At 40.6% G+C, this 23567-nt stretch overlaps 1 protein-coding gene across 1 annotated transcript in view; it reads left to right on the top strand.

Annotated features, from left to right (window-relative positions):
• The window catches only part of sult4a1 (sulfotransferase family 4A, member 1), a 38319-nt gene extending 17751 nt beyond the window's left edge, over positions 1-20568 (top strand). The window contains exons 2-7 of the mRNA XM_034131241.1: positions 7517-7647; positions 8323-8403; positions 9163-9289; positions 9394-9488; positions 11672-11810; positions 17122-20568. Of these exons, the coding sequence (XP_033987132.1) occupies positions 7517-7647; positions 8323-8403; positions 9163-9289; positions 9394-9488; positions 11672-11810; positions 17122-17234 (686 nt within the window). The 3' untranslated portion in view covers positions 17235-20568. The remainder of the gene's footprint in view (positions 1-7516; positions 7648-8322; positions 8404-9162; positions 9290-9393; positions 9489-11671; positions 11811-17121) is intronic.
• The last annotated feature ends 2999 nt before the right edge of the window (positions 20569-23567 follow it).

The following is a 23567-nucleotide window of genomic DNA, read 5'->3' as shown; positions in this document are numbered from 1 at the left end:
AACATGGTTGGTTGATCCAGTTTAAGATTTTCAATATCTGCCATTACTATTTCCAACATTCCTTTTCCCTGAATATCAGGTCTAACAATGTGTTTTCTTTTAGGAGTATTAGATGGGATACTCATAAGTGGCATTTGTGAGCTATCATCTCCGTAGTGTGGAGGTAGGGTCTCAGACATTATACCACCTGCTTGTTGCTCTCTGTCTCTATTTCTTCTGCAATTCTTTACCCACAGTTCTTTTTACTGGATTTTTCTCTCAAGTATTACACAGATTTGACTTAAAAAAATCATACAGAGTTTTTCATATATTCACACAGTACAGTCAGGCAAATTTTTATTGTGCGATGTTTATTTCAACAGATAGCGTGACTTCCAGAAGCAAGCTTCTACAATCCCCTCACGGCGATTGCGGCTTCAGGCAAGGAGTTAAAACTCAGTCAACAAAATCTCTTTATCGTCACGTTTAATGAGCCTGATCAACCCCACAGCAGTTTTGTGATGAGATTCGGTCGTTCCAAATAATTAGTTGGAGGTCGCGTCTCTCTCCTCCTCTATCACCCACCATATAACAATTACAGAAATGTTATACATTTAAAGCACCACGAAAGGTAACCGCATTAATCAATCTTATCATGATCTGCGGGGAATTTAACCCATCTGTTTTTTACACCTTTTGCAGCCTTTAATAGACGCACTGCAAGCTAACCGTATTAATCAATGTTATTTTGACTTGCGGGGAATTTAACCCATACATCTTTTACAGCGTTGCAGCGTTCGTTTTTAGTGGGTCATAGGACGGGACTGAACTACCCGCCTCTTATGAGCACTTTTGTGCCTTAGGTAAGGACTGAACTACCCGACTCTAAGCACTATTAATCTAATTTAACTAGAATATGTATTGTATTTCCCACCGTGACTAAGAACACTGAGAACGCTGCTGACAACTCTAAAGTTTTAGTATAATCAATCACAGATTTTTGATATTCAAAACAGGTGTCTGCTCACCTTTTGTGTATAGCGCACTTGATTCAGTTGTCAACAGTGTCTCTTTGTCCTCCCCTGGACTGGATTCCGTCCCCTGGCTGTCGGTGTCCCTTTCTAGAGATAAGCACTCATCACGTCGGGAAAGTCACCACTTGTTGGAGCAGAACACCTCTGCTACGCGCCGTTCGTTGGATGAGGCTGGATCTCTATTAAATTAAGAAAGGAATTGAAAACACCGGAATCAAAGTTATAACAAATTATCTGAGTTTACTTCTGGTAGGAAACCAAACACATATACAAGTTATACAGAGTACTCGAGTACTCCGGGCTTCAGGCTTGTGATGCGGTTTTACAGGTAGACAGACCAGCTTTCAGAAAACGAGAAGTATGGACTCCAGGTTTGTGATGCGGTTTACCGTCTTCTAGCACCAGCTTTCAACAAACCAGAAGCATTTTTACACTCAAAAACATCAGTATTCATATCTATTTTTGGGGCGGAGATGTGTCGACTCTTCCTTCCCATTTTCCTCCCAAAGCGAATGAGAGAGCCCGTGAGGAGGAGCTGTGTAAGCTGATCACCTCCCCCAAGTGTCCTGACTGGCTGGATTCACTTCTGGTCGAGTTCAATAGTTCTTCACCAACTTGAAATTCCAAAGTACCCTAAGGTCAAAAGTCAACCTCTGTCTCCGATTCGAATCTTAACTCCATTCCTTTCCCATGAGTTCTTCACATAAACCATCCCTTTTCAGACATTTAAACCTTTCTGCATCTATTTAACGATGTCTTTAATGACCTTAAAAAACAACATCTGCTTTTAGGGGTGAAACAGGCAAGTTGGTGTGTGAAACAGAATCTCTGGATCAGTGAGTTTGAAAGTAAGAATAACATTCCTATTCTAAGTGATTATCAAAACCCGTTTGTGATTACCTAAAACAGTTCAAACAATACATGTTCACTAAAATACAATTCAAAATAATACATGTTTACTTCAATACAGTGTAGAATCATATCTTTTTACTTCAATGTATGCACAAGTCATACGGTGCGCTATAAAATAGCACTACACCCCTGCAATGTGTGTGAAAGACAATAAACTTTACAGCATGTTTTGAAATTGAAGTTGCGTTGGTGTTTTTGTGTTGGTTGTTGACGGCAGTGTGCAGGGCCGTCCCTCCCTACAGGCTGATCATGCAGACTGCATGGGGCCTCACCTTGTGGAGGGGGCCTCATCTTGCGGGGGTAGCCTCAACTGAGCCGCAAATGCGTCTCAAATGCCTATGCGCTTATGCGGCGCAATTAGTGTGGTATCGCTGCTGCGAGGCTCCACTAGCACCGCCCCCCCCGTCGACGCTCGCGAAACAGAGGGCCTCATCATATAACTTTGCGTGGGGCCTCCAGTTGGCCAGGGACGGCCCTGGCAGTGTGTTCGATTTGTTCTAGAGCCGACCCTGTTACTCAATAAGGTTTGAAGGTTTTGAAACAGAAAGTTAGTTGAGAAAGGAAGTAACTGTATATGCTGAGTGTACAGCACAGTTCTCATTTTTCACCCCTGATATCATTGGACACTTCCTCTTTCATCACTTACTCAAGATTTTTTTACTACAATTCATTCCAGTCTTGCACCAGGTCAGAACGACACGCCATGTTTGGGGGAAGATGTGTGTGACATCACACATACCCCTTTCACACCAACGCAACTCCGGTTCAAGCTCCGTGCTAGAGCTTTTCAGGTTCAGAACCGGTACTTCGGTTTAGCTCCGGCTCTTTTCACACCGCTCAGAGCCCGACTGGTGCTGCCGCTGCTGCGTCATGACGTCACAGTTTACGTCGCTGATTTTCTCCCCAACGGAGCTCACCTCACAACAACAACGGGCCGGGGACTGCGTTGCTTTTAATCATACGAAGCCAGATTAAATTAAATAACGACTTCTCCAACCTTATACTTTTCTCCAGAGTGCCGTGGTTCATTGTTTATTAATGTGTTTCAGCGGCATTTACCGACCGCTGCAGTGCTGCTGCTCTTCCACGAGTGTATTCTCCCGTTAGCTCCGGGTTAGCTCACACGGCTCTAAAGTATTCACTGTCTGACTGTCACACAAGCAGCTGATACATATCCCCAGTTCCCTTTAAGTGAATGTGTGTCAGTCTGAATTGACGCTGTTTGGCATCACAACGCTGTTATGAAAGTTTCTCTGGTATAACATGGGTGATGTTAGCATAGCAACCGAAGCTAAACTGACTACTTGCTAAGCCGTTTTCTCCAGGCACTTTTTACCGACGTATTTTTCATTATGATTCTACTTGTGATAGTCGGACATGACAACCTGTGCAGCCCATGTATTGATTCCATCCGATAGCTGCTATAATAACAAACAAAACGTCTGCCTGCTCTCCACAATGATCAATAACAGCGAACGGATGGTCAAAGTAAGGTACAAATAAACAGAATCACACGAAGCCTGGTTAGTGTTGCCTGACTTTATAAAGTGTATTTTTTTTTAACAAGTGTGTGGTTGCGTTCTAGTCAATTTGCTCAGCACTACTGCTTGTTACAACTTTTATTTGCCGTACTCGCCTTAACTGTTAGCTCAGGTTAATCTCGCCCCCCTCCGACGTAAGCGTGACGTATGCGGTTCTTGCTTCTAGACGGACAACTTTTTGGTGCTCGAAACGAACAGGATTCCGGAGCTTAGAGGCTGCTCCGCTGCGGTGTGAACAGGAAAACCCGGTGCTTTTCAAGCACCAGCACCGAACCGGCCCCGAAACACCGTTGGTGTGAATGGGGTATGATACCCCATACCACATACGCAGTGGCGACTGGTCATTAGGGGCAGGTGGGGCACAGCCCCACCTAGTGTCAGCAGAAAGTATTACAAATAATGATTACAAAAATGCAAAAAAAAAAAAAAAAAAAATATATAAAATATATTTTAAGATCATGTTTAATCATCTGATTCGTCTGTACATTGCTGTTTTAGTCTGTGTTCTTCTAATTAGTGTGTCTACAGTCACAGTGTGTGCCTATTGAGCTGTTTAGAGCCATGTGGGACAAAACCTGATTATGCCCTTTCCTCTCGCTGTGAAGTGAACGTGACTGTAAAAACTACACTGCGCATGCTCAGAGTATTTTGTAATGTAATGTGTGTGGCAACAAAATAATGACCAGAGGGGCACGGAGCTACCATCCCCACCATACGTCATCTCAAATCATTCAGAGCTGATTGGCTGTAAGTACGTGTGCCGCGAAAAGTGTGCTGTGTGAAGAGGAGACGAGAGAGCTGCAGTGGCGCGTCCTAAAACCAGGAAGTAAGCACAAAAAAGCAATGAGATTTCTCCAGAGGATTTTAGAAAATAGCTCAAAATAAGATCTGTGGGAAACGTACCGGTTAGATAAATGCACGTTTTGATTAGCCGGATAACATCCACATGTCTACCCTACTTTTATAATTTTTTTATCATAAATCTATGGATTAGATTTATGATAGACTTTTGAAACTACAAGAAGATAAGGAGGACTTTTACAAAAAAGTAATAGAAATGTTTGTCCAGAAGGATAGGAAAATGGACTTCATCTTCAAGTCAAGGTAAGACCGCCATTTTATTGAAAATGGGATCTTACTAAGAGAGAACAATTCAATATTTAAATGATAAAATTACATTTTTTGGGTATCCTTTTGTTGAACTGTCTGTTTAAAATTAATCGAAGCATCAGACAAAAAAAGCTTTTGAAAATAATATTATATTTTGGTTTAGGTCAAAATATAATATTTGTAAACCTGAAGAGTCAGTGCCAGTGCCTCACCAGCCATGAACCTCACTGCACGTCACTGCAGAAGCTTATATATAGACATCTAAGTTTTTTGTGCCCCACCACTTTTGTACATATAAAAACGCCACTGCGCATACGTCACGCTTACGTCGAACCGGCCCCGAAACACCGTTGGTGTGAATGGGGTATGATACCCCATACCGCATACGTCACGCTTACGTCGAACCGGCCCCGAAACACCGTTGGTGTGAATGGGGTACCCATTCAATACCATTCAATACCATTCAGTACCCATTCAACCCAATGGGGTACCCATTCACACCAACGGTGTTTCGGGGCCGGTTCGGTGCTGGTGCTTGAAAAGCACCGGGTTTTCCTGTTCACACCGCAGCGGAGCAGCCTCTAAGCTCCGGAATCCGGTTCGTTTCGAGCACCAAAAAGTTGTCCGTCTAGAAGCAAGAACCGCATACGTCACGCTTACGTCGGAGGGGGGCGAGATTAACCTGAGCTAACAGTTAAGGCGAGTACCGCAAATAAAAGTTGTAACAAGCAGTAGTGCTGAGCAAAGTGACTAGAACGCAACCACACACTTGTAAAAAAAAAACACGCTTTATAAAGTCAGGCAACACTAACCAGGCTTCGTGTGATTCTGTTTATTTGTACCTTACTTTGACCATCCGTTTGCTGTTATTGGTCATTGTGGAGAGCAGGCAGACGTTTTGTTTGTTATTATAGCAGCTATCGGATGGAATCAATACATGGGCTGCACAGGTTGTCATGTCCGACTATCACAAGTAGAATCATAATGAAAAATACGTCGGTAAAAAGTGCCTGTAGAAAACGGCTTAGCAAGTAGTCAGTTTAGCTTCGGTTGCTATGCTAACATCACCCATGTTATACCAGAGAAACTTTCATAACAGCGTTGTGATGCCAAACAGCGTCAATTCAGACTGACACCAAACAGCGTCAATTCAGACTGACAAACATTCACTTAAGGGGAACTGGGGATATGTATCAGCTGCTTGTGTGACAGTCAGACAGTGAATACTTTAGAGCCGTGTGAGCTAACCCGGAGCTAACGGGAGAATACACTCGTGGAAGAGCAGCCGGCCAGCACTGCAGCGGTCGGTAAATGCCGCTGAAACACATTAATAAACAATGAACCACGGCACTCTGGAGAAAAGTATAAGGTTGGAGAAGTCGTTATTTAATTTAATCTGGCTTCGTATGATTAAAAGCAACGCAGTCCCCGGCCCGTTGTTGTTGTGAGGTGAGCTCCGTTGGGGAGAAAATCAGCGACGTAAACTGTGACGTCATGACGCAGCAGCGGCAGCACCAGTCGGTCTCTGAGCGGTGTGAAAAGAGCCGGAGCTAAACCGAAGTACCGGTTCCGAACCTGAAAAGCTCTAGCACGGAGCTTGAACCGGAGTTGCGTTGGTGTGAAAGGGGTATTAAGGGAACTTTAGGATTTTAGCCTTTGCAGACCATTGACATGCACATACACCAATATAAACACAGTACAGGAAATGGGAAACACCAAAACGCATAATAGAGCCTCTTTAAACTACATTTAAAGTAAAGTTCTAAAGTTGTTTTTCTTGGTTGACATGTTCAAGTTTTGAAAAAGCAAAAGCAGAGTTAGCAACGAAGATAAAGACCTACAAAACAAATCTCATGGAACTCTAGTTCTTCTTCATTCTGCACCTCACAACATCAGCGATGAAACAATTACGTTTTCTGTTTCTTTGTTTACCTCCTTCTAGATTAATCATCCACTGGAGAGGACATTAGCGTAACTGTCTAGAAATGAGAAGCTGCTTCTTTGTAAAAAGAACGCATGGTTTAAAATGTTTCTAAAAACGTTGATGTTAAATCTGTTTTTCACGAGTCAAACACATCAGCACCCTTTCATGCATGCAAAACACATCATAACTGGTACAAATGAGTGATAAAAGTCTTCTTTTAGAGCGAGGGAGTTTTTTCAGGGAACTGACAGAAATCTTAATGGCATGGCTTATTTTGTTTCACAGCATGTGGCCAGCCTGAGGCCTCACACAGTCCCCACGCACTGTTTGTTCCCATGGGGCACCACCCTTCATTTTGTTGCATTTTTACACTTCTGTTATCCAAAAGTGTGTATAGGATGTCAGATTGCAAAACTCAGATTGGAATGGAAAAAAAAGAACATTTTGAAAACTGTAACCGAATAAGAAAGACTCTTGATGATAAGTGACTGTGGGTAGGGGTAGAAAGTTAAGCATTGTATCACCAAGCTAACTGAAAAGTGGGCAAAATAAATAAGTACTTGTTGTTGTGGTCTAGTTGCATTGTGGGTAGTGTGTAGGCAACAGCATTTTACATGGTAGAATTTGAATAATGCGTGGAATAAGAACAATTATTTGTGATTCTGCTAAATTAATTAAGATATATATTTTGTATTATTAAAGCTGCATGAAATTGTATTGTTTAGGTCTTTTGAGACAACACACAACACCTGAAATATTATCATGACTGCATTACAAATGGCTAATTTACCTTTCACATTTTCAAAATGTTTTATTCACACACAATAACAATATGTAGGTTTTTGTCCCTTCCGTGATCCCAAAGCTTTTGTTGACCCACTCTTTTAGTTAACATTCCAACCGTTAGTTTGACCCGAGTTTACTAAATGCTAAACCTGTGCACGACCATTTTGCTTTTACTCTTTCTGACGTCTCAGTCCTGAATATCCCCTGGCTTTTTTTTTCTCTCCCTGTAGGCACCAGTCTACTTCAGGAGATTGTGTATCTTGTGAGTCAGGGAGCAGACCCAGATGAGATTGGCCTTATGAACATCGATGAACAGCTTCCTGTCTTGGAGTACCCCCAACCTGGCCTGGACATTATACAGGTAATGTAGTCGAAAACAGGATAGCATTCATAATTAGACTTTGGCTTTTTTGGGGTATGCCTTTTGCCGGGTGTAGGAGTATACAACAAAGATATGAAAAAGAGAAGATTCTGGTCTTAATAACTCCAGCACAATCAAAACAAGGCTAATCTTGCTTGCAATCACAAGGCTGGTCTGTCCAGACAGCAAGGCTAACACGCCCTGGTTCATTTATATATATTGTCTTCTGAAAAGCTAGTGTTAATCCACAAGTTCTCCATCTCACATCAATTGTCTTCAAACTCTTTACCAACCATCAGCCATTGCCCAGGATTTTATGTTTCATTGGAATGAAAAGCTGTTAACATGTAAACACATCCAACTAATCACAACCCCAATTGTTTACAACACTGATACTATATGATCTTATCAGCAACATGTCTTTCAAAGGAATACATTCCTCAACCTGTTTCAGAGGGAAGCAATTGGCCCAATACTTAAATAATATCAACATCACTTACTGAACAGAGACAGTGATAGCATCGTGGCTAGCTAGAACTTCAACATTGACTGCTACTATATAAGACAATGTATGACATTTTCCAAGAAACAGAGCTTGGGATCTGACCTTTTGAGCCAATAAGACTGGATAAAAGAATACAGATTAAAGCAATACCTTTCTTTGTGTCTCCACAGGAGCTGACCTCTCCTCGTCTGATTAAAAGCCATCTTCCCTATCGGTTCCTCCCCACAGCCATGCACAACGGAGAGGCCAAGGTCAGTCCTCCGATAATGGACCGCAAATATGCAATAATAAATTTTTCACTGCATTTATTTAGAAGTTTTTAGATTTGGGAGCTTCACATGAGTTCAGGACCCGGTACTATACATGAAGATTAGGGGAGAAAAAGTTAACAAAACATTGAAATCAGAAAGCTTTATTTGTTCGATACCCTAAGTCAGAGAGTGTTGTATTTTCCAAAAACATTAGTAACCAATACTACATGTTGGTGTCATATGGTTTCATAAATATACAATTCAAGTAAGAAAAGTTGGACAGTTATACGTTTGAGTGTATAATACAATATAAAGTAATTTAATATCCCAGAGTAAAATCTATTATTAAAATAATTGCAAATAAATAATAAAATAGATCAAAAATAAAAGTATAACCCAATGTTGTTATCATTGTTTGTACTATCAAATAAAAAGGCAAAAATAATAATTAAAAAAATGAAATACATAAATACAATATTGTGTATATGTATAAAATACAAATATTTTACACTTTCTGTTTCTGGAAAATAATTACAATAATTAACCAGGATAATATGAAAAACAATTACATTTTTTACTCAATCAAAAGGTTAAAGAATACATATATTTAAATCTAGTCTCTCATGTGCAGTCTTCCAAAGATGACAATCCATCAGCTCCAATAACCACATTTTATTGGACTGTTCTCCAACCTCAGCATTACCTGGGACTGATATCTTGTATCTGACTGTAGTGAGTACCGTGGTTCTTCTCTTCCAGGTGATCTACATGGCTCGTAACCCTAAGGACCTGGTGGTGTCCTACTACCAGTTCCACCGCAGCCTCAGGACCATGAGCTACCGGGGAACCTTCCAGGAGTTCTGCCGCCGCTTCATGCATGACAAGCGTGAGTATGCAGGGTTCTAGAGGACTGAACCATCTCAGTGATTTCCTTTAGTGTTTGTCTACGGAGTTTATCCATCTGTATATGTGTCTCTCCGTTTCTCACAGTGGGATACGGTTCCTGGTTTGATCACGTTCAGGAATTTTGGGAACATCGCATGGACTCCAATGTCCTCTTCTTAAAGTATGAAGACATGTACAAGGTAACATCCTCATTCTTGTTTTGGGGTTTGTCTGTGAGCTCTTATTTTGACATTATTTAACTTAAAGTCATTACCCTGTCAATCTCAAAACCGGCTTTTGGTCTGGGGACAATAAGACTGTGTGCAAGGGGGCAATATTTTGGGGTATCAGGTCTAGCTAACGGCTGTCCGGACCAAGAGTTGTTTTTTATGTCTGTTGGTCTTTTGTTTACAACATGATTGGTCAATACTTGAAATATACGGTCGATGGTCAATACTACTCGGACTGCAAATTGAAATCGATACCAACATCTTGTCTTGATGCTAATAATAGAGACCATCAGTATTGTGGCCTTTGTAAGGATTTGATTCCACTGAATGTAAAGAGTAATTAATATAGAAAGTGGGTCAGTAAACAATTGGAGTGGAGCTGCTGTACTGTGCAGCTCTTGTGGGGGAAGTTACATTTAACCTATATTTAGACATTAAAGGGACTTACCGAACATGCATGCTCTTTGGCAGAGAGATAAACAGAGAATAAAATACCCTACAGTATGAAAAACAAATGGCAAGCTTTAGCCCTATATGCAAAATCCTATATTCGTCAAAATCCTGTCACTGTTTAATCTGAGTTGTATTAAAAATATTAAACCCATCAAAAAAAACTACGTGTTTGTGGAAAACACTCAAACCTGGTATCTCTTATTTATCTCACAATCTGTACAATGTAAAGAACATTTATATTTTTCATTATCATACCAGAATCAACAATTTTTTTTACCCAATTCAAACCCTGTCCAGATCATTTTTCAAGAACCTTACTTATTTTCACACAACATGGCAGACACTATCTATCTTTGTAGGGACACGTTCTTGTGTTAAACTCAAAGAAAAGTAACAAACTACGCCAAATCAATATTTGCCCTTTGCTTTACCAAAGGTCCCTTTGTACATTATCTGGGTTATCACTTTTACGAAGGAACAGACTCAAACATGTCCTTTGTTTTGCAGATAGGCTTTAGATTGATAAGAACTGAAAGCAGAATGCAAGTGATTTAAAACTGCTTTTAGGGTAATAACTTAAATTCCTAACCTCAGCCATCTTTTGGTAGTTTTGTAAATTGAGTTTCCACATAGTCTTTCATGACAACTCATTATATAGAGAAGGAAAGTGTACCATAACTTGTGAAACCGCTTCAGTGACCTCTGAACCTGCCTTGAACAAACACATGAATGTGCAGGCCTATACAACCCAGGGCTGTAAAGTAATCATATAGATTAGGTTCAACCGTGACTCGATGACGTATTGTCCTTACAGAGCAGTACATTTTGTCCTTTTGGCTCATCTACAGTCTGTGTTCCTCACCTTTATGCTACATAGATTGTGTATGCTTAGAGGAACTGTGTGTTCTCCACAGTTGTGGGATGGAGGTTATTTGAGGAAACAGAATCACTGCCTTGGTGTTATTTGAGAATTTAAGACAGAGGCCGTTTCCCTTTTTCCCCTTTACTTAAGTAACACAAAGGATGGCCATTCAAATATACTTAAAGCACCAAAAGTGAAAGTACTGGTTATGGCGTATATCAGAATGATTTATTTAAAAAAGGACTGTATTATGATTATTGACACATGAATCTGTCTATCACAGATAGGAGAAGCTGATTCTAAAGAATTTATAAACTGCTGCTGGATATCTTAACCTACCTAAATAATAATAAATCATAGTTTATTGTAGTAACTAAGAATCTGATAAAGTAACTAAAGCTGTCAGATACATTTTGTAGAGTAATTGCAATTTTAGCTTCCAAAGTTTAGTGAAATAGAAGTATAAAATAGCAGAAAAAAATTGTACTTAAAAAGGTAGTACTTGAGTAAATGTACTTTATTAGATTTGGAACCACCAACCTCTCCTCTCATGTCCTAACCTCACCTCTCATGTCCTAACTTCTCTTCTCCTCTCCTCTCCTCTCATGTCCTAACCTCACCTCTCATGTCCTAACTTCTCTTCTCTTCTCTTCTCCTCTCTTCTCCTCTCCTCTCCTCTCCTCTCCTCTCCTCTCCTCTCCTCTCCTCTCCTCTCCTCTCCTCTCATGTCCTAACCTCTCCTCTCCTCTCCTCTCCTCTCCTCTCCTCTCCTCTCCTCTCCTCTCCTCTCATGTCCTAACCTCTCCTCTCCTCTCCTCTCCTCTCCTCTCCTCTCCAGGATCTGGGCACGCTGGTGCAACAGTTAGCTCAGTTCCTGGGTGTTTCCTGTGACAAGGCTCAGCTGGAGGGCATGGTGGAGAGCTGCAACCAGCTCATCGAGCAGTGCAGCAACTCCGAGGCGTTGTCCATCTGCAGGGGTGAGTGGGAGAGGAAAACTGTTTGGATGTTCTGTCTCTGAGGTCTTGGTAAAAGGGCTTTTTATTTAGGCCTCAAAGGAGAAGCATTAGATCCACCAAATGTATCTTCAAACCATTTGTATTACACTTTCATTGCATCTGACATTCAGGTCCTTCAGTTTATGATATTACAGTTGTTGTCCCATAATCCATAAGGTTGCTGATAGAGTTGCGTTATCCGAATTTCACGTAAATCATCAATACTGCATTTTGCGATCAGATTTAGCCAGTTAGCTCGTTAGCTAATGCGAAAACAATTCCTACACACCACTGTCATGAGAAGTGAAATAATAAACTTGAACTACTGGGAAAAATGTTACTATGAAATGAAAAAGGACACTCAAATATCTATGATGAAATTAAAATAATATCCAACTAAATCCCAAACCATTCTTTATACATGTTGTGTTTAACCCTTGTGCCCTCCTCGGGCATCTTTGTACATTTTTCCTGACTTTTTTTTTTGATTTGGTGATCATTTCAGCTGTGTTACAGCTTTTGGCATGGATTTTTGCAAGAAGTCTTCTTTTGAGTCAAATTTTTGAAATCCAATGTCGTTTACTCTTACATGTTTTGTATACTCTCGTGATGCATTTTGCACCCTCTGGACCCCTTCGTGGCAAAAATGTACACGCTCATAAAAACTGCTATTAATTCATCATACATCAATATTTTATTAAACCTTTTTTTCCATGAATCACTTGAACAGCTTCTAACGTGCTCAAAACTACCAAACATTCAATAATTTTCAGGATTTTAACCCTTTAAATGCCTGTTTCATTATTTGAATTATTTAATTTCTCTTAAAAAAAAACACAAAAAATGAATTTCTTTCAATATAATAATTAGTAGAGGGATGGAACTTTGGTGGTTATTAGAGTCTGGGATGTGTCAAAGATTAGCAACAAAATTGATTTGACTGCATTATTAATTTTTACGTAGTGTCAGATACTACCTCTGGACACCTTCGTGGCAAAAATGTACACGCCCCAAACAACTTCTATTAAATCATCATACATCAATATCTTTTTCTACTTTTTTTTTCATGAATCACATATACAACTTCTAACGTACTCAAAACTACCAAACATTCAATCATTGGCAGGATTTTAACCCATTAAATGCCTGTTTCATTATTTTAATTATTTCATTTATCTCAAAAATGCCTCATTGACTTCCATTCAGACCACATTTGTTGATCTCACTGCCATTGCAGTATAAAACCATGCATTTTGTAATGTCAGCATTTCATTTAGAAGAAAAGTAGTGATATTTGATATTTCTACTCTATTCCACCAGATTAAACCATTTTCCCACTGTAGGCCGATGCATTACATTCTTACATTTTTGCCAGTTATATTATGGAGCCGTGTGACTACCAGGGGGCCCCGAGAGTGGTGTGTGTGTGTGTGTGTGTGTATGTATGTATATGTATGTGTGTGCGTGTGCGTGTGCGTGTGCGTATGTGTGTGTGTGTATATGTGCGTGTGTGTGTGTGTGTGTCATTTCCAGCAGCAGACTAGCAGGTCCTGCAGCATGTGACCTGGTGCTCTCAGGTGATAGAACAACCATTTTTTAGGCCTGTGCACAACCAGCACACACCTCTCCTCCCTCTCCGTGTGTGTGTGTGTGTGTGTGTGTGTGAGAATCTGTAAGCATGCACAGATCATTTCATGGGAACAAAAGGCCATCTTTTGAGGGATGTGTTTGATGTGTCTTTGAAGAGCTGCTTGATTACTCAAAAACAAAAAACAACTGTTAGTGTGTTTATGCACCTGGCTGCCAAAGATAAACATGCAGTTTGACCAAGGGCTTATTTCATTAGTGAGCAGAGAAGGAGAAAGACCTGGAGCAAAGAGAAGGAACTCAAATGAAGAAGCTTTTCAGTGCAGAAGAGACTTCAGAAATAATCTTGCAGCCTTCTTCTGCCAGCGAGCTGCAGGACTCATCTGAAGAAGACACAAGGTTCGAGCTGGGGTCTGACACTGAATGCTCTCTGGAGTCCAGCATTTCTTTGAGTTCCTCTGACCCTTCATCTGAAAGTGGAGAGGACACTGAGGGTCCGGCCCACCATCCACCACCACGGGGGGCTTTCTTCTCACAATCTGTGAGGACACCCTGGTTTTCCCCAGCTCCTGGGAGAACGACCTCCGTTCTTCTCTGTCCCCTCACTGTGGGCCGGACCCTCAGTGTCCTCTCCACTTTCAGATGAAGGGTCAGAGGAACTCAAAGAAATGCTGGACTCCAGAGAGCATTCAGTGTCAGACCCCCCTCGAACCTTGTGTCTTCTTCAGATGAGTCCTGCAGCTCGCTGGCAGAAGAAGGCTGCAAGATTATTTCTGAAGTCTCTTCTGCACTGAAAAGCTTCTTCATTTGAGTTCCTTCTCTTTGCTCCAGGTCTTTCTCCTTCTCTGCTCACTAATGAAATAAGCCCTTGGTCAAACTGCATGTTTATCTTTGGCAGCCAGGTGCATAAACACACTAAAAGTTGTTTTTGAGTAATCAAGCAGCTCTTCAAAGACACATCAAACACATCCCTCAAAAGATGGCCTTTTGTTCCCATGAAATGATCTGTGCATGCTTACAGATTCTCACACACACACACACACACGGAGAGGGAGGAGAGGTGTGTGCTGGTTGTGCACAGGCCTAAAAAAATGTTGTTCTATCACCTGAGAGCACCAGGTCACATGCTGCAGGACCTGCTAGTCTGCTGCTGGAAATGACACACACACACACACGCACATATACACACACACACACACACACACACACACGCACACGCACACGCACACGCACACGCACACGCACACGCACACACATACATATACATACACACACACACCACTCTCGGGGCCCCCTGGTAGTCACACGGCTCCATAATATAACTGGCAAAAATGTAAGAATGTAATGCATCGGCCTACAGTGGGAAAATGGTGGAATCTGTTGGAATAGAGTAGAAATATCAAATATCACTACTTTTCTTCTAAATGAAATGCTGACATTACAAAATGCATGGTTTTATACTGCATTGGCAGTGAGATCAACAAATGTGGTCTGAATGGAAGTCAATGAGGCATTTTTGAGATAAATGAAATAATGAAAATAATGAAACAGGCGTTTAAAGGGTTAAAATCGAAACCGAAAATGGTAGTTTTGAGTACGTTAGAAGTTGTTTATGTGATTCATGAAAAAGAAGTTGAAAAAAATATTGATGTATGATGATTTAATAGAAGTTATTATGGGCGTGTACATTTTTGCCACGAAGGTGTCCAGAGGTAGTATCTGATACTACGTAAAAAATAATAATGCAGTCAAATCAATTTTGTTGCTAATCTTTGACACATCCAAGACTCTAATAACCACCAAAGTTCCATCCCTCTACTAATTATTATATTGAAAGAAATTCATTTTTTGTGTTTTTTTGTAATAAAAAATGAAATAATTCAAATGATTAAACAGGCATTTAAAGGGTTAAAATCCTGCCAATGATTGAATGTTTGGTAGTTTTGAATACGTTAGAAGTTGTATATGTGATTCATGAAAAAAAAAGTAGAAAAAAATATTGATGTATGATGATTTAATAGCAGTTATTATGGGCGTGTACATTTTTGCCACGAAGGTGTCCAGAGGTAGTATCTGATACTACGTAAAAAATAATAATGCAGTCAAATCAATTTTGTTGCTAATCTTTGACACATCCCAGACTCTAATAACCACCAAAGTTCCATCCCTCTACTAATTATTATATTGAAAGAAATTCATTTTTTGTGTTTTTTTGTCATAAATAATGAAATAATTCAAATAATTAAACAGGCATTTAAAGGGTTAAAATCCAGAAAATTATTGAATGTTTGGTAGTTTTGAGTACGTTATAAGTTGTTTAAGTGATTCATGAAAAAGTAGAAAGAAATGTTGATGTATGATGATTTAATAGCAGTTATTATGGGCGTGTACATTTTTGCCACGAAGGGGTCGAAAGATTGAAAATTCGAGGAGGGCACAAGGGTTAAGTCCTTTTTATAACGTATTGAATATTGAACATAATTATCTAAGTAGGTCATGGGATCTTCAAGTTGTGTACATTGATACAAGGGCTTTCTTATGCTCAGTTGAGATGATTATAGCATCACCTTGTGGACACAGTGTGCACTTACACCACATATTGCAATTCAGCTTTAGACTGTAATGTAATTTCAACCTGTAGGTCCAATCCACTTTCATTTAACCATCTTTGACTTCCATGAAGGCATCTTTATGTTTGTTCCCTAATTTTCATAAATAGTCATTTTATTTTATGTTACCATTCCTATTTAGATTTTTGCTTATGATTTCTGTCATTTGTTGTTTTGTTTTATTTCAGTTTTCCCATCTAATTCCTTTTCTTTTAGTGCATGGAAATCTGGTGTCTGGTGTTCTGTAGGCTGAACACACAGCTGCCAGGTGTCAGTCTGATCTGTCACACACACACACACACCTCAGCAGGTGAGTCAGAGCCACGGCGGGCTGCGTTCACTCTGCAGCTGAAAGTGTCTGATGAATCATCAGAAATCACGTGGGTTTTGCATAATTCATCATGAAGAATCATGTCCCCATAACTTCTGAGGATGGCTTCAGGAAGACTGTGCTGGTAATGAAGCAAAACTAAAAGCCCTGCCCCCTTATTTTGATTTACTTATGGCAATGGAACAGGAAATTAGGAATGGACTCAATCCATCCACTGAATGTTGAAAGTAGTTAAAATACAACTCATTATATATAATATGTCATAGGTCATCTAAAACGCATCTAGATTTGCTTTAAATTGAAGGGCTTTGCCAAAATGTTTATTTAAGTGCATCAACGGTTAAGAAGAAGTATTGGTGGAAACTTAGTTCAGTCAGACAACTCACACATGTTTCTTAATATGTTTATTATAAGCAGCATTAGGGGTGCGCAAAAAAATCGATTCGCTTAAGAATTGCGATTCTATCTCTGCCGATTCAGAATCGATTCAGAAATTCCAAGAATCGATTCAAATGTTTCAGTCTTGCCGCAACGCAGCTTTCCATTTTTTCTACGGCGTGAGCTCCGTAATGTCCCGCTACCACAGGTATTAGTATTAAGGGCATCTAGGAAGGTTATTCTTCCATTAAGGGCTATATCGAATAGTTTGAGCTTCATTCATAAAGTTGATATTAACATTTAAAAAAAACATTTGAATGCCCCATGAACGCCCCACGTCTTACTAATATATAAACCTCTGTCCTCTCTCTGTGTCTCCTGCCTGCAGGTCGTGCAGGTCTGTGGAAAGACGTATTCACAGTGTCTATGAATGAGAAGTTTGACACGGTGTACAGACAGAAGATGGGCAAGTCCGACCTGACCTTTGACTTCTGCATGTGAGCAGCACCTGACCCTCCACCCCACTGATCTACTCCAGTGCAATCGACCAAACCCACGATCCTATATCTCCGTAAAGTGAGAGATTTAAGGGTACAGTGTGACAGCAGGATTACATTACAAGACTTTTCCCTTAATGCAATCTGTCTCAGTGAGTAAGTCTCGAAAAATCACACCCTTGTGGACTGGTCAAAAGAACTTAGTTGACATTTCTCCATCAATAGTTAAACCAAACCTCCCTCAACCCCTACCTCCTGTGTATATGTGTACATATTAACCAGGGTTCGACCGATATAGGTTTTTGAAGGCAGATGCCAATACTTTCAACCTCAAGTATTGGTCAACATTTCTATTCAAATTCTCCAACATAGTTCATAAAAGGAATTCAAGCTACATGCAGATATTTGTGACTGAATTACATGGAAACGGCAATATGCCAGTACTGCCATTCAATGTTCTCGTGCAATGCTAGTCTTGCTGTGATAGTTATCTATTTTTCACCAGTCCATAAAGAACTGGGTACGCTAAAAAAAAAAAAAAGGGATTTGTTTCCCACTTACATATAAAAGGTAAAAGTATTTGCAACTTTGAAAGGCAGGAAAAAGTGTCTGGTTTCATAGGGAGATACGAAAGTGGTTCAAATGGGGATAAAGACCTCAGTTAGTCTGTAAGAACACCAGCATGTAGACGGAAACCAATTTGATTATTGTGCTGATCAGAAGGACATCATCACGTATTTTGCGTAAGTGCTAAGGGTCTGCTACTCGTTGGGGAATTACGTTGTGAAATTCTTATTTTTTGTAAATAGGAGGCATGCAGGTCTATGAATTCAACTACACTTTAAAGCAAATAATTATAATTAAATAGTAAAATGATGAATTCATGTAAACATGTCTAAGAATTTCTTTTAAATGGCAATTTTTTCAATGTTTTAAAAGCAGTAGATCAACATTCCAGATTTCCAGAATACTGGAACAAACAACTCGTGAGCCTTAACAACTTTATGAGTTTATGTAGCTTGCGTGCCATCAGTGGAGGGCTTTAGGCTGCCCTAGTTCACCCTCTGGAGACAACAATAGAGGTCTGACTGCCTGTTAGAGAACAGACATCATTTGGACTACTTATTTGCAATGTTGATCAGCCACAAATATCTATAGGTAGACTCAGGGATTCTCTCCGATGTTTCTGGTTGTCATGTGGACAAACCCTCTGAAATATTTACATCATCTTGAGACAGTAAACCCCTCCAAAGGCTAATGAAACCATTGTATTAGAGCTCAGCTGCTTTATAGGTCAGGCCACACATAAACACCTATTCATTGGTGAGGAAACCAGAATACAATACTTGTAAGTATGGAACTAACACCCACAATGGCTGAATATGACCTATCTACGGCCACCAGGTACAAATATGGTGAACATATTTTGACTTTAATCAACGGCAGACAACAGACAACACTTTAATCTGTTAATCCCACATATCAGTCTAACCCTGAAACTGAGTGCATTAGCAGTTTTCTTGATGCAAAAGTTGCTCCAAGTCAGGTAGAAGAATGGAAGGTAACTGTAAGAAATGAAGCCAAACATATAAAAAAGAAGCCTATCACGCCTAGCAATCGGTTCAGCAGCTCAGTGTCACACAGCTGGGAGATTTTTGTGTTAGATGATCCATGTTTTTTTCCCCCTCAAAAGTGCTGGAGGGTTTTTCAGCCTTCATTGTCAGTTATTTCTGAACTTTACGTGTGTATGGATGATTGCGAGTGTGTGTCAGAGAGTTCAGTCATGTCAGTGCTCAGTTAAGCTCAGCTATTTATGCTGATTTAGATGTTGAATTCAAGGATTCGTCTGATCTTTAAAACCAAGTTATGTAGCATTGGCGCCTCTCAGTGGTTGATAAAAAATACAATGGTAGGATATACCACTGAATTTAATGGGCTGAAAGCAAGAAAGAATTCACAAATGGGAATATAATTTTTTCTAAAACAAAAGATTATGAATAATAAGATTGCCTAATCGAGTTACATACAAGTTATACAATGAATGTCTTAAGTCGAACACTTCACTCTTCAATACTTTGCTGGTGATTTAAACTGCCATTTTGGGTACAAACATGATTCTTTTCAAATACAAACTGTTGCACGTTTTTCCCTTAAGATCATGAACGGTGGTTCAGATGAGCAGTTGCTGCCTGGTTGGAGATGCAGCTGTGCCAAACACGGAAAATAATATTTAGCCTAATGTCTCCAAGGTATAAAGACATGTTTTACACCCTCACCTTAATATTTAAGGTCAGTGTGGATGGATTCTAAAAAATGATTTGTTTCTTTTTTTATTTAATTTGTTTGCACAGTATAAAAAAATACATATCCAGAGAGTCTTAGAACTACGTATACCCACATACATGAACGAAGAAGTAAAGGAAAGCCTGTGAAGGAACGATAGAAAGCTGAACATAAAACTCAAGGCAACATAAGCAGGATAACATTCAATAAACTAGAAGTGTACTTGGAGAGCGCAGACCTCCGGCAAGGTCGTTTCTGCACCATGATTCAGATCTATTTATGAAAATGTAATCTGAATGTTTTCCCAACTGACAACCAGACAAACAAACCAACAATAAACATAACCTCCTTGGCTGAGGTACCACTATTTTAATATACCTTGGTTTACATTAAACATCTCACACCACCTCCAAAGGAAGCCTGGCAGATCAATGTCAGTACATCTTTTGGGCATCAGATATGATACACCCAACACTCATAAAGTGAATAACTAATATTGTTTATTTGGGGCTGTGGAAAGTTTGGTAATCGGAAAATCCTATTCCTGTGTGAACTATGCTACATACTGTATCCCACTGAGGGGTTGAATAGTGTCCTCTTTCTCTCTGTTTTCACAAATGTCAGGTTTTGGTTGCAGGAGAGAAGAGCAGAGTATTAGCCCATAACCAGCATTACACTATGTTTTGTATTCTGCAACTTGACAGCATCAATATCAGACTCTTTAACCCGAGGCATCACTTAAAACCAGTCCATCTCCTTTTCCCCAGTCCCTGCGCTCTACCGGACACTTGTGAATGTCTTTATTGTGTTGGTGTAAACGACAACCTCAGCACACACTCGTCACGCCGCCTCATTTACGGCTGCTCATTCTTTCCCTTTCATTGTTCTTCCTTCTACTCTGTCACTGTTTACAGCCGTTGGCAAGGCTTCAGCTGCCCATCTCCACTTTAATGGTTTGTTTGGGATTTTATACATGCCTTTCTCTGTTTCCTGGGCGTTGTATTTTACATTCTTTGCTTGCTGTTTTATTAATAAAGTTGTGTCTTCAGGCAATACTGGATGACTCTGGTCTCCTTTCTTTATCTCTTTAGTGTCTACATTCTTGTTCTCAACATCTGTCTGACCCAAAAATGTGTTGTTGAAGTGAGAAATACAAAGATTAAGAGTGAATGGAATATAGATTGTTACTTTACAGGACTATAGGATTATATTATATAACAAACCCAGGGGGTGTGCTGCTACAGCCTGTGTCTGGTAAACAATAACCTACTGTATGTTGGCTAATTTTAGCTTATGTTAGCAAACTTGCAAATATACGTTAGCACAAGCCATGCATTCAAAAACAGATATGGCCACATTGGGGCATCAGAATCGTATTGAGATATCAGCACTGTATTTGCTATATAAACTCCCCTTAGCAAACAAAACATTTACATTGAGGTCATGCTTGTGTCCACCGGAATAATGCAAGTAGAATATAAACTGTCTTTTATCTCTCTGTGTTTTTATCTACTAAATAATCCACAATGTTTATCTGTTTTAAGTTATTAACTTACTGTTTATGTTATTTAGTGCAGAGCAGTACAGTGGCCTTAACGCAGCGTCCACACGGCGGCATGGGTTGAAGCTTCAATGCTTCTGCCCATTCACTTTGAATGGGGTGACGTCACGCTTTGCCGGACTGCATTGTGGGAGCGTTGCTTCGCTTTGCTCGCGTTGCTCGCTTCAAAAGTTGAGCAATGTTCAACTTTTGAAGCTTCGGCGGAAGCCAATCAAATCATATGCCAGTACAAGCTCTAGCCAATCAAACCGCGTGCTTGTGTGTCCAGGGCGGGAGATTCATGTGATTGGTTGTTGGTCGAGTTTCAGACAAGCTCACCGGCAAGCTTCAACGCACGCCGCCGTGTGGACGCTGCGAGAGGAAAGTGAACCAAACATTTGTTGGGAAGTGTAGGGTATTTTAGTTCTTAGGATTAGCTGAAAAGATTCCAGGAAGCTTATTTACAAGTTAACAGCGTTTAATAAAACAATGATACAATCAAATTGCAAAATGTCACAGCTGTGCTCTTCCGTCCACTGGCATGGGATGAGAAAAGAGCGCAACTTCCTGCTTGTGTCACATATTTATCATCTGAAGTCTTCTCCCATTGGCTTAGCGTCGACGGGGGCGGGTCCAAGGCACATCCTGCCTGTCGTCATTTCCTGTTGTTAGTTTTACAATCTTCTAATGTTTATTGGTCATTTAAACATTCCCTAATAATAGTATTGCAGCGTCAATAAGTGAGGGTTAAAGACGTTTAGTGTCATTCTCCTTATATTCACGTACACAAAATAATATTAGCTACATGCTAATGCTACAAACACCGTCTGAACAGACAGGAAGTCGAGTGTGTCGACAATGTCGTGAACATCCGGTTACAGAATAAAACAGTGTCATTAATTTAAAGTTATGCCACATATATTTTATTCCTTACAGAAGAAAAACCAAAACAATAAGCAATGTAGTGACTTTTTAACCTTATCTAAGCCACTGAGGGATGGGAACGGGAGAACTTTGTTCGGACGCGTGTTCCAGATGATAAAACAATGTCCATACGAGTGTATATCTTTCAATCCATCGATCCATTTATTTACCAAATCGATTGTATCCACATTGCTTCTTCTGTTACCATTCAGAGACCAATATATGCATGCCAGTCACGCTGAATACAAACAGGTTTAACACACAGCTCATATCGACACGGTCACAAACTGTTTGCTTCTGTCCCACACACCTGAATCTTATCACCCAGTGATTACATATACACACCATACATAGGGGGTGTTTCTCAATCGCGAGTAAAGCTGCTTCAGAGCCACTATATCAAGCATACTACGTCATCGAGTGCCGCCGAAGTACTGTTCCAATCTCCAGCATACTTGGAAATCTACCGAGCCCGGCGTACTCCGTTTGGAGAAATATCGAGGCTGCACATGAGTAGACTCCGCGGTCTTAAAATCCCCACAATGCTTTGCGCACGGACCAATTTCCCCAAATCTGTGGCGGAAGATGTAAGGCGGGGCCTCTCATATGACGCACACCTGCACACTTGCTCGCCTGTTCCACTCTTCGTTTTCCGAATGCCAGGAAGTATTCTTGACTCGCTTCTGAAGCAAGATGCTCGGCAGACATGTGCTACCAAGCAAGCATACTCGCGATTGAGAAACACCCAGAGTGTTTCTCAATCGCGAGTAAAGCTGCTTCAGAGCCACTATTTCAAGCATACTACGTCATCGAGTGCCGCCGAAGTACTGTTCCAATGTCCAGCATACTTGGAAATCTACCGAGCCCGGCGTACTCCGTTTGGAGAAATATCGAGGCTGCACATGAGTAGACTCCGCGGTCTTAAAATCCCCACAATGCTTTGCGCACGGACCAATTTCCCCAAATCTGTGGCGGAAGATGTAAGGCGGGGCCTCTCATATGACGCACACCTGAACACTTGCTAGCCTGTTCCACTCTTTGTTTTCCAAATGTCAGGAAGTATTCTTGACTCGCTTCTGAAACAAGATGCTCGGCAGACATGTGCTACCAAGCAAGCGTACTCGCGATTGAGAAACACCCATAGACTGTGATACACGGGCCGTTTCTCAATCGCGAGGATGCTGGCTTGGTAGCACAGCCGAGCCGAGCATCTTGCTTCAGAAGCAAGGCAAGAATACTTCCTGGCATTCGGAAAACAAAGAGTGGAACAGGCTAGCAAGTGTGCAGGTGTGCGTCATATGAGAGGCCCCGCCTTACATCTTCCGCCACAGATTTGGGGAAATTGGTCCATGCGTAAAGCATTGTGGGGATTTTAAGGACGCGAAGTCTACCCATGTGCAGCCTCGAAATTTCCCCCAAACCAAGGACGCGGCCTCGGTGGAATTCCAAGTATGCTGGAGATTGGAACAGTCCTTCGGCGGCACGCGAGGACGTAGCATCCTTGAAATATTGGCTTGGAAGAGTAGTATGAAGCTGCAGCCTCGGAGGAGGATGCACTCTCAGGACCGCATGCACTCTCAGGACCCTAGT

Source organism: Trematomus bernacchii, unplaced genomic scaffold, assembly GCF_902827165.1.
Source record: "Trematomus bernacchii unplaced genomic scaffold, fTreBer1.1, whole genome shotgun sequence".
Classification (NCBI taxonomy): Eukaryota; Metazoa; Chordata; class Actinopteri; order Perciformes; family Nototheniidae; genus Trematomus; species Trematomus bernacchii.
Note: the sequence above shows the minus strand (reverse complement) of the source record. Positions and strands in the feature narration are given on the sequence as shown.